We start from the raw sequence: 12,159 nt of genomic DNA on the forward strand, positions 1-12,159 counted from the left end.
CTGCCTGAAGTCATCAGTAACTTTCAAAGAACTGATATATAATTACCTATTTTCAAATCTCAAACGCCCTGGCCCACACCTGAATTTAGGCAGACTGTATCACAAACACTGCTTTAGCTTCCTCAAGCAGACTGTATCATAAAAAAAGTCCTTTAGCTTCAAGCAGGTCCTGTAACTTCCTCAAACAGGTCCTGTAGCTTCCTTGAGCACGTCCAGTAGCATTACTTGACTGTACGAGTGATAACACCTGATGAAACGACTCACCTTCCATAACGCCAGGACAAGCAGAGCTAAAAGCAGCAGGCCTCCCAGCGAGCTCCCGATTATAATCCAGATGGGAATTCTGTAATCTTCCTCTTTTCTAATCTCTAGGATTATCTGGGGAAATCAACACAAATGAGAAACTCCAACAGATCAGATCACATTGTAGTCTGAGTTGCCAGAGCAAAGCTTCATCGCCCCAGGAGATTATTGTTATTGGTTATTGTGCTCCTGTTGTGGAAAGGCTGTTACAGATGATCTTGATGCAGTGGCGATTTTTAAACAGCAGGAGGCAATGTAAGCAGGAACATCGGAGCAGCTCCACTCTCTTGCTCACCTTGGACCACTGAGGTCTCCATCCATAAAGCCGATAAGCCACCTGCTTTTAAGTGTTATCAAACAGAAAAAAATTGGCATGCGCCCCCCCCTCCCCATGGGTCACACATACATGCCGTGTTGGCCGAGCTTCATGCAGGAAAGTTGGGCTGGCCGGGTTGAGTTCCACTGAAGCAGTCGTAACCAGCTCCAGCTTCCTGAACTGCACCTGAACAAGAGCACCAACAGCACAGGATCACTTCTACTGAGACATCTGAGGCCAACATGAAATAGCACAGGTTCACTATTTCTCCAGAGACAGCAGCCCCAAATCACCACCCTCACCCCGACCCTGATTGTGACCCTGAGAAAGAGTGAGTTGGGGGAGGGGGACTCACAGCCAGTAAGGCGTGGAGGTGAAGCCATCCTCCGATGGACACGCCGACTTGGGCCTGGGCAGGTAAGGTCACACTGCACTGCACAGACAGGGCCACACTGTTGGAGCGGTTCTGAAGGAGGAACAACAACAAGGCAGTTTGAGTGATGGGCATGAGGGAAACATATACACACACACAACAGGACGGACAACACACAGGTCATGGGTCTTCACAGAGCTCCCACAAAGGGCTAGAAAACAAGAGCTGAAAGAGAAATATAACTAAACCAGGTGAACTCAAGGCAGGGAGGGAGAGGAAGGCACTTGTCCTAACCAGCCAGCTGTGTAGTAAGGGAGGGAGTGAGGGGAAGAAGAGAGGTATGAGTTCTGCTCTAACTAGAACACTGTTGGAGCGCTTCTGAAGGAGGAACAACAACAGGGAAGTTGGAGTGATGGGCATGAGGGAATCATATGCACACACAACAGGATGTTTTACTGTACATTGTCTTGTAATTGTTTAAACCCTGTGCTTGTTTTGTGTCTCTGTTGTAACTCTTGCAGCAATTTCTCTCAGCGTCCAAAACAAATTAAAGATACTTTGACTTTGACTACATGGTTATGGTTCTTTGGCAAACACGTTTGTCCAAAGTGATATACAACAATAACAAGAAACATCATAAAATAATTAACAGTTAAACAACATAGTCATATGGCCTACCTACTAATATTAGCAACAGGCCACATACATTTAACAATAACCACATACAAACTGTGACTCGAGAACTAATTAGTTAGATACTATTAGTTACTGTAGATACTACAGATGAGTCTTTAAACACTTTTTGAAAATCACCGCTAGAACGAAGATTAGGTAAATCACCAAACTATCCCTAGAACAATTGATAATGTAGGAAACAGCAGAGAATTGTAAATATCCATTTGCATGGATGTACCAAAGCATTTGCAACTTGTTCAAAGACTTGAGCTGTGGCATGAGAGGGAGAGAACCATATTCGTCATAAAAGCCATTTATGACGAATATTGGCAATCAAAAACACATTCAGTGCTATTTGACCCTAACGAAAGGATGAAACAAAAAGATCCGGCATCCAGCAGTGCAGAGATGATGTTGTTGAAACTGAATTACACTTTAACAGAATGGCCAAAATTCCAATAAATTCGTAATAACTACTTTCCAAAATTAAGACAAAATCCCTGATTTGTATGACCTACCAAACCGAACAAACTACTATACAGTACCTGTTGGGAGAGGACACAGACAGCTGTATTACTGCTGCCCAATATGTCCTTGCCGGTCACCAGCTGAGAGACACTGAGTGATTTCTGTATGTACACATTTCTGTTTACAATTCACTTTGTCTATGTACCCCTTGTATATACCTGTGGAATTGCTTATGTCCTGATATATTTATGTAACAATTGCTTTGGCGATACAAATGTCAAATTTCAACTGTCAAATTTGTCATGCCAATAATTTGAGAGGTCCTTACCAGCTGTAGCATGAGAGAGAGTGAGAGAGAGAAAGAGAGAGAGAGAGGTCCTTACCAGCTGTAGCATGAGAGAGAGAGAGAGAGAAAGAGAGAGAGAGAGGTCCTTACCAGCTGTGGCATGAGAGAGAGTGAGAGAGAAAGAGAGGGAGAGAGGTCCTCACCAGCTGTTGCATGAGAGAGAGAGAGAGAGAGAAAGAGAGGGAGAGAGGTCCTCACCAGCTGTGGAGTGAGAGAGAAAAAGGGAGAGAGAGAGGTCCTCACCAGCTGTGGAGTGAGAGACAGGTCTTCAGGTAAAGCTCGTGTCGGAGGGATGGAGCGGGAGGGGTTGCAGTGTGAGCCTGCCATCTGATAAGAAACAGTTATGGACGCATAAGCACAATCATGAGCACACACATAAACACAATCATACATAAACACGGCATACTGCCACCTCATGCATTGCAAACAAATAAGGACAAATCTGATCCTGCTTGATCTCTGTGGCTGTGTCTTAAGTAGAGTGCAGTGTGTCCTGTCTGGTCTATGTGGAAATGACTGATGCGTTCTGCAGTGTGTCCTGTCTGGTCTATGTGGAAATGGCTGATGCGTTCTGCAGTGGGTGTCCTGTCTGGTCTATGTGGAAATGGCTGATGCGTTCTGCAGGGTGTCCTGCCTGGTCTATGTGGAAATGGCTGATATGCAGGAGCTGATTGCCGCCACTGGTGACAGCCGACATCTCCACAGTAATCTGCAGCTCCTCCACCGGGAACAGCCCCAAATTCTGGATCTGTGTGGTGGGCAGTGGATTGGAAATCTGGGTCACACAGTGCACTTATACACATGAGATAAGAACTCATACTACAGGGTCACATAGAGCAGTGGTTCTCAACCTTTTATTGAGTCACGACCCCCAAAATAATCAGGTTGGTGTTTGAGACCCCCACCCCACCAGCCACCTGCATTTATTTTTGTTCATAACAGTGACTCCTGAACTCAATGCAATATTACTATAGCCAATTTTACTGATGCTTAAGGCCAGACTGCCATGGATGGTCTGTCTTGTGTGAACACTACCGCTGTTTGTTTGCATGTGTTAGAAATGGTAATGAAAATGAAACAAAACGGATGAAAAGTGGTGGTTTATTTTATATTTTTATAAAGAAAATTACGCAACCTGGCGACCCCCAGAAAAATATAATGATCTTGTTGAGGTTGAGAACCACTGACACAAAGTATCTCACAGGCTTACACACACAGCGGGAAACCATTAATTGTTAATGTTTATAAATATTTTTTTAGTGCATGCCAGGTGTGACTAAAACTACAGTGCAAGTGGATAATTCAACCAAACCAGAGATTTCCCACCTGGTATGAAAGGTTAAAGGTCGGTCCGATGGCACCAGGACTGGTTTCAGAAGGTTCAGGTTTAATTTCAAAGCGCGTTGGGTTTGAGTCTCTATGAAGGAAACATATCCACGTCAGAGACTCACACAGTATGTGGACACAGTACCAGGTTGAGTGTTGAGCAGTGCACTGGTGAACGTGCCCCTGGGCAGGCAGCTACCTGGTGAAGAGGAGGTCTCCCTCGTATTTGATGGGATAGTAGAGGTTGTTCAGGTTGTCCTGCAGACTCCTCTCCTCTCCCTCACTGCAGATGGACAGACAGTGGATCTCAGTGGATTTATTTAGTCTCTTTACATATTACACATCTGCCTGTTATGTAAATTTATGGGCATCATGTATGCTGGAAGCTCTTCAGGTCGAAAGAGTCATATAGCTGATTGGTGTGTGTCAGGGGAGTGTATTGTGTGTGCTTATTGGTCAGGGGAGTGTATTGTGTGTGCTGATTGGTCAGGGGAGTGTATCATGTTTGCTTCCGAGTCTCACCTGCTGGCTTCCAGAGTCACCTGCACGTAATCCAGGAAGACCGACCTGCTCAGCTCAAACTCCACACGGAAAGACACCTGTGCCAGACAAACAGAAGCCTTTGCTCAGGTTGCCTTCCTCACACAAACCTTCTCATGTTTTTATCTCTAACCCTAATGCCTGCAAGCCTAATCCTAACCCTAATGTCGATAAGACTAGTCCTAATCCTAATGTCTGTAAGCCTAGTCCTAACCCTAATGTCTGTAAGCCTAGTCCTAACCCTAATGTCTGTAAGCCTAGTCCTAACCCTAATGTCTGTAAGCCTAGTCCTAACCCTAATGTCTGTAAACCTAACCCTAACCCTAATGTCTGTAAACCTAACCCTAATGTCTGTAAGCCTAGTCCTAACCCTAATGTCTGTAAGCCTAGTCCTAACCCTAATGTCTGTAAACCTAACCCTAATGTCTGTAAACCTAGTCCTAATCCTAATGTCTTCAAGACTAATCCTAACCCTAATGTCTGTAAACCTAGTCCTACCTCTAATGTCTTCAAGCCTAACCCTAACCCTAATGTCTGTAAGCCTAGCCCTAACCCTAATGTCTTCAAGTACATTTCACTGCTGGTAAGGTGCACCCAGGAATGAATGCAGACTAAAACAGATATCAGAAGCCTTCACATGAAGTCCTCTCTCAGCCGGCAACTTCAGAGATGAAAGATTTGGCCTACCCAGAGCTTGTAGATCCCTGACAGGAGAAGTTTATGACAGCACCATGGACTAGCATTAGCTAGCTCTTTAGACCACCCACACACACATTTTTGTGCTGTCATATATCTAAATCACTACACATATCTGAGCACTTTACTCAGCTGTGATGTCCAGAGGCTCAGACGGGGAAGGGAGTCAGTAAGCCTAGTTCTAACCCTAATGTCTGTAAGCCTAACCCTAATGTCTGTAAGTGTCCTAAACCCCTAAACTCCAGTCCTAATCCTAATCCACGTCTGCAAACCCAGTCCCAACCAATGTCTTTCAAGCCTAACCCTAATGTCTGTAAGCCTAGTCCCAAAACCTAATGTCTGTAAGCCTAACCCTAATGTCTGTAAGCCTAGTCCTAACCCTAATGGCTGTAAACCTAGTCCTAATCCTAATCCTAATGTCTGTAAACCTAGTCCTAATCCTAATGTCTTCAAGGCTAGTCCTAATCCTAATGTCTTCAAGCCTAACCCTAATGTCTGTAAGCCTAGTCCTAACCCTAATGTCTGTAAACCTAACCCTAATGTCTGTAAGCCTAGCCCTAACCCTAATGTCTTCAAGTACATTTCATTGCTGGTAAGGTGCACCCAGGAATGAATGCAGACTAAAACAGATATCAGAAGCCTTCACATGAAGTCCTCTCAGCCAGCAACTTCAGAGATGAAAGATTTGGCAGGAGCTTGGCAGCACAATACCCAGAGCTTGTAGATCCTGACAGGAGAAGTTTATGACAGCAGCATGGACTAGCATTAGCTAGCTCTTTAGACCACCCACACACACATTTTTGTGCTGTCATATATCTAAATCACTACACATATCTGAGCACTTTACTCAGCTGTGATGTCCAGAGGCTCAGACGAGGAAGGGAGAACAGACGTCGATAGAGTGATCTGGACACCAGCCAACTGGCCAACTCGGACTGGGGAGTAGAAATCTGGGTGTGATAAAGTGAGCAATGCAAATGCTGACAGGCTCCTGGGGAAGGGCTCAGCTCCTGTTTCTGTATCAAGATCACAATGCAAACCAGCTAGGCTGCAGGGGAAAGAAAATGAGATATTTTCCCCACCTAACTGGTCTGATCTTTTATAGTATGCTAACAACATACTACAATATAAAGTTAAAGTTGACGTGTATTTAGCAAACGCTTTTATCTAAAGTGACACAAACTCGCAACGGCAGGTCCCAGAATTGAACCCCAGCTGACAGGGGTTCAACAAGGCTGCTAGGTTACACTTGTAATAGGTGAAAACAGGTCTGTCTTTGTTCTGGAGTGGGATCAGGGATTGAGATCTACAGGAATGTGAGTGCAAATGTTTCCTCTCATATGGTAGAAACTGTAATCTGTGTCTGTGACATTTGGCTGCTATGTCCCATTGATGATGGACTGAATAAATGATTGTATGATCAGGTGCAGTGATCCATCCAAAGCCTTTTCAGATGTCCGAGTCTAAAGCAGGCTCTTAGATTCACCATGATAAATTTGGTCAGCAGTACCAGCAGCACCAGCCGTTGGTTTGCAGGATGTCTGTGCTCATGAGGGGAACAAACTGACCTGAATCTACAACCTCATGAGGGGGAACAAACTCACCTGGCTCTAAAACCTCATAAGGAGGGACAAACTCACCTGACTCTACAACCTCATGAAGAGGAACACACTCACCTGACTCTGTGACCTCATGAAGGGCGTGCTGACATTGCAGATTCTGTGGTGGCTTCGGTCTGACTTACTGTAGCAGTCGATCTGGATGTCTGAGGAACCCTGGAATGTGGGACAGAACACACACACACACACACACACACACACACACACACACAGACACAGACACACAAAAACCACCCACACACACACATACACATACACCACCCACACACACACACACACACACACACACACAGTTTGGTTTTAGTGCCTCCCTGAGATTAGTCCTTGGTGGAGCCTCAGCCTTGCAGATGGAGCTCATCTCATGCTCATGTGCAGTACAGACAGAAAATGGACAATACGGAATGGCAGTACAGACAGCAGATGGACTGTGTTGGTGTGCAGTACAGCTGACGTCTGTACTGCACACGTATGCGTACACTGCACACTGTATGGTGTTGAATGGCAATACTGTGTTGGTGGGCAGTAAAGACGTCAGATATAATGTTGCTGAATGGCAGTACAGACAGCGAATGGACTGTGTTAGTGTGCAGTACAGACAGCAGATGTACAGTGCTGAATGGCAGTACAGACAGACACCTTGAGCACGAGACTGGAGAAGGCCAGGTTGGGGCTGAAGGAGATCCTGAGAGTGGTTCCGTACGCGTTCTCCCCGCGGTTCTCCAGACGAGCATCCACAAACATGCGCCTGCGGGTGGCCTCCATCACACGCTCCGCGCCCTGTAGCGCCCCCTGCTGCTCACACACCATACAGCCAGAGCACTTCCTCTGGCTGCAGAACTGCCTGCAGACACACACAGCACAATGAGACAGGGAGGGAAGAGTGTGTATGTGTGTGAGAGAGAGAGAGAAAGGGAGAGAAAAGAGAGAGAGAAAGTGTGTGAGTCTGTGTGTGTGTGTGTGTGTGTGTGTGTGTGTGTGAAAGTGTGTGTTACTGGAGGTCCAGCAGGTCAGTGTGGCTGTGCAGGATGAGGTTGGGAATGCAGTGTTCATCCTCTTCACATCCATTCCAGAAGGGCAGCTGGAAGAGAAAGAGGAGGAGAGAGAGAGGTATAGAGAGAAAGAGGAGGAGAGAAGTAGCGAGAGAAAGGTGTAGAGAGAGAGGAAGAGAGATGGGGGGGGGAGAGAGAGAGGAGGAGATGAAGAGAGAGAGATGGAAGAAGAGAACAAGTGTAAGATGAGCAGGTGGACCAGACCAATGTGTGTGTGTGTATGTGTATGTGTGTGTGTGTGTGTGTGTGTGTGTGTGTGTGTGTGTCCATACCTCCACTCGTAGAGTAGTTGGCCAGTCTTCATCTATGACAGGGCCATGGTCTGGGTCCTGCAGGACTACCTCCATAGTGAAGATCACAGGACGCACATAATCTGAAGTCTCCTGCAAATACAAACCACTGTTAGCCTGCAGCCCCCATAGTCCCAGTGTTAATCACTGCTGCCCCATAGTTCCACACTGTTAACATACAGCCCTCATAGTCCCACGGTTAGCATTGTGATCTGGATGGCGTTGCGGTGATGGAAACAGGAGACAGTGGTGATGTTTCTCAAAAGTAGCCAGGTTTTTATTTCCACCTTAGCAGCTGCATGCATGAACCAGTATGAAGAAAATCGGAAAAAGAAAAGAAAAACCAAACTCCAAACAATAATCTCAAATCAATCAATGAGCTTCCAAAATATATCAAATTAACTTTGACAACCCTTTTCAATCATAGGGCAAACTGCTGCAAATCACAAAACGAGTGTTAGGCCTATTAGCAGGGGCTATCACTTGCTCACCTCAGACCATTCTACCTCCTTCTGCTCTCAACCATAGTCCCACCAGAGAATTTAACTCTGCCGACTAAACCAATGCACCATCAATCAATCAATCAATCAATTAATTAACAAAACACATCTTCTCCATATAAATATCCAATAATACATTCCATACCATAAAACCCACAGTTTCATAACAAGGCAATCCTATTATCTAACTTCATAACCTAATACATAGCATACATAACCAGAACGTCCCAAACACCCCTCTTGCCCTGCACACTTGACCTCTGCTTGTGCAGTAAGTCACACTCCACGAACGTATAATGTTCCTTGCGACTTTCCGTCGGGTCTTTTCTCCGTCCCCAGACCAGGAAGCGCTATTGTCCGACACAATGAAAAGTTTGCTGAATGTCTGTGTTCCCTCAACCTTCAGTTGGCCACCCTGAAAGTAAGGCTTATATTGTCCTGTATGCGTTTGTGGTTTGCAGTTGCTGCAACCATGCTGGATGCCGTTCGTGTTCGTGTGTGCAAACAAAATGTGTTTGTAAATCACGTTGTCCGTTCTTTGTATTTAGCTCCCGTATGAAATAAACTGTAGCCGTAACGGGCAACCGCACCGTTACAAGCATACAGCCCTGATAGTCCCACTGTTAGCATACAGCCCTCATAGTCCCACGGTTAGCATACAGCCCTCATAGTCCCATTGTTAAAGCGTAATTCCGGAGCGATTTCAACCTGAAGGAGTACCGAGTTTGACCGGCTCCAGCGCCTCCAGCCAATAGGCTGACAGTGGCAGTGCTTAGGGCAGGCTGCCAAAAGGATTTTAACCACTTATCATGCTCAAAATAGCACCATACTTCTGCAGTAGTATGAATAGGGCCCCTACACATACAATGAAGGATCAATAACTTAGTAAGTGTACCAGGAGTTTATTAAAACACCTGTATCTGTAGGAAGAAAACTCCATGGCTCCCTGGTCCAGTATCATCAAATCAGCGGGCGCGTTCGATCATGCAGCGCTGCGCAAATCTGGTTGAATCTTTCAATACAACCATGCCTTACGTTTAGCCAGATCTGCACAGCACTGATTCGATTGAATGCGCCTGCTGATTTGACGATACCAGACAAGGAAGGAAGCCATGGAATTTTCATAATAAAGCTTGATTGACTGATACGTATACACACACACAAACACACACATATCCAACAGGCCCACCTGCACGTGGAAGTGGAGTTGTTGGCAGTGTTGGATGTCCGGGAGCACAGTGATGTTGGAGTGGAGATGCTCTAAATCATCCAGCATTGCCCTGGGGGAGAATCGATGCTCATCTATATACACACTCCTCCTCAGAGCTGCAGCACACACACACAGACACACGCACACACACACTTCAGAAATCGGCTGCTCATCTATATACACACACTTTATAAAGCAGCAGCAGCAGTAGGTTTCAGTTAGCCCTCTGTGGCTTTGGTCTGGATTATGTGAATCTCCAGAGAGAACACGTGAAGGAGAAGCCGGCAGCGATGCGGAGGAAGGACATATTTTACATGTTAAGGTTTCATTGGGACTCAAATTGATTTGTTGTGGCATGTAGCTTAAGCTCAGGAGGCTACTAAGGCACATACGGACCTGAGAGAGTCCACTGACAGATATGAGGACCTGAGAGAGTCTACTGATGGATATGAGGACCTGATGGAGTCTACTGAAGAATATGAGGACCTGAGAGAGTTTATTGAGGGATATGAGGACCTGAGAGAGTCTACTGAGGAATATGAGGACCTGAGAGAGTCCCCATGTCAACTGCATTTCGTACTGATAATGTACTTGTGCAGTGACAATAAAGTTCCCTCTTCCTCTCATTCACCCTTTCTCCCTGCCCTCCTTCTGAGTGTGTGTGTGTGCACACATGTCTGATGTAAACCAGATGCAAGGAGTGTGTGTGTGTGTATGTGTGTGTGTGTGTGTGTGTGTGTGGGGGGGGGGGGCTCACACACTTTAAGACGGTTTCCATGGCTCTGTGTGTGTGTGTGTGTGTGTGTGTGTGTGTGTGTGTGTGTGTGTGTGTGTGTGTGTGTGACGGACTTGAAAGAGTTTTCCCTGACCCTGGTGTCGTAGCCCCTTGAGCCACATCTGACAGGAATTATCCACACACACAACAATCATACACACACACTCCACACACACAAACACACACTCCACATACACACACACAACACACACACAGTAGGAGGGGGCTTGGATAAGCCAAGTTATTGATTAGCTAAGTTATTAAGACTTGAGGACAATTTGAAAATACTTTTCATAGCAAAACTGATTTATAGAAACTATGACATAAGTCAGGTTTTTCTGGGACTGCGTAAATGTCCGTGGCGCGAACAGACCTGCTCCCAGTGTCGGTGGCATGGGGGTCTGTGCTGTAACCCTCACACACACAATGGCAGCCATGCACGTCACGTCCTTCCCTGCCCGTCGGCAGTCTTTGTTGAACACGTTAATCTTTGAAGGCTCAAAACTCACACTTAGGTGCACACGGATGACACTGCGGGACCTGGGAAAAGAAAAACACACACACACACACACACACATGTTCTGTTTTTATACAGTTGTTTCCTATGCCATAGAGTCAGTGAGGTGTGAGTGTGCATGGCGATTCCCACCACAGTAGCACCACAGCACCAAGGGAGCCCACAGCCAGATCCACCAGCCCATCTCCACTCGCGTCCATCTTCCCATGGATGCTGCAGCCGAAGTAACGCAGGCCTGGGTCCACGTCTACAGCAGCGATCCTCTGGGGATGACATCAAGCACAGGCACACACACAGACAAACACACACAGCCGCAAACACACAGGCACACACACACACAGAAACACACACAGCAACACACACACAAACGCACAAACACACACAGCCACACTTTATAAACCTCTTATCAAATCTGCTGTTTATCAAATCTGCTATCTGCTAGCATCACCGCTTGATTACTGCAATTCCCTCTCCCTAGGTCTCTCTCAATCACTGTTGTCACGCCTTCAGATAGTCCAGAATGCAGTAGTAAAGCTGCAAACTGGCACTAAAAAACTGGAGCATATTACCCCAGTCTTAGCCTCCCTTCACTGGCTCCCAGTCCATTTCAGGATCCAATTCAAGATTATGTTAATGGTTTTTAAAGCACAAAATGGTCTGGCCCCAATCTACATCTCTGACCTTACAGCCCCATTCAGCCCTCAGGTCTCTTAGATCTGGCAACAAAGGCCTTCTCCATGTAACGGATGTGAGCTAGCTTAGCTGTGCTTGTGGAACATTGGTAAACCTCACTCCCCGACGCCTCAAGAGTGCTGCTGGCATGCGAGCCAGTAGCCTGGGTTATTGGCTCAACTGTCAGCACGCTCGCCTCCCGATCCGAGGTGCTGCTGTTCGCGGGTTCGAGTCCGGGCGTGTGCAGGGCTGAATCGCGCAGGTTACATCCACATACCCCGCTTTCAGTTAAGGCAAAAAGGCGACAGAGCCTTCACAGTTGTTGCTCCACGCTTGTGGAATCAGCTGCCACCTTTTAAATCCAGGCTCAAAACCCACCTGTACTCTCCTGTAGGAGGAGTGGCTACAGTAGTGCGTGCACACACACACACACACACACACTCTCCAGTGCTGTGTGAGAGGAGGAGTAGCTACAGTAGAGTGG

The 12,159-nt window shown here is 46.4% G+C and overlaps 1 protein-coding gene across 1 annotated transcript in view; it reads right to left on the minus strand.

The window, feature by feature from the left end:
- Nucleotides 1-180: 180 nt before the first annotated feature.
- The window catches only part of LOC125302784 (integrin alpha-11-like), a 62,874-nt gene continuing 50,895 nt past the window's right edge, over nucleotides 181-12,159 (minus strand). Inside the window, exons 15-29 of the mRNA XM_048256104.1 lie at nucleotides 11,136-11,266; nucleotides 10,860-11,026; nucleotides 9,691-9,827; nucleotides 7,984-8,094; nucleotides 7,655-7,740; nucleotides 7,299-7,503; nucleotides 6,720-6,818; nucleotides 4,330-4,406; nucleotides 4,007-4,090; nucleotides 3,808-3,898; nucleotides 3,116-3,229; nucleotides 2,725-2,808; nucleotides 975-1,085; nucleotides 710-805; nucleotides 181-378 (exon numbers count right to left, since the gene is read on the minus strand). Coding sequence (XP_048112061.1) covers nucleotides 181-378; nucleotides 710-805; nucleotides 975-1,085; nucleotides 2,725-2,808; nucleotides 3,116-3,229; nucleotides 3,808-3,898; nucleotides 4,007-4,090; nucleotides 4,330-4,406; nucleotides 6,720-6,818; nucleotides 7,299-7,503; nucleotides 7,655-7,740; nucleotides 7,984-8,094; nucleotides 9,691-9,827; nucleotides 10,860-11,026; nucleotides 11,136-11,266 — 1,791 coding nt within the window. The remainder of the gene's footprint in view (nucleotides 379-709; nucleotides 806-974; nucleotides 1,086-2,724; nucleotides 2,809-3,115; nucleotides 3,230-3,807; nucleotides 3,899-4,006; nucleotides 4,091-4,329; nucleotides 4,407-6,719; nucleotides 6,819-7,298; nucleotides 7,504-7,654; nucleotides 7,741-7,983; nucleotides 8,095-9,690; nucleotides 9,828-10,859; nucleotides 11,027-11,135; nucleotides 11,267-12,159) is intronic.

The sequence above is a fragment of the Alosa alosa genome, chromosome 11 (assembly GCF_017589495.1).
Source record: "Alosa alosa isolate M-15738 ecotype Scorff River chromosome 11, AALO_Geno_1.1, whole genome shotgun sequence".
NCBI classification, from domain to species: Eukaryota; Metazoa; Chordata; class Actinopteri; order Clupeiformes; family Clupeidae; genus Alosa; species Alosa alosa.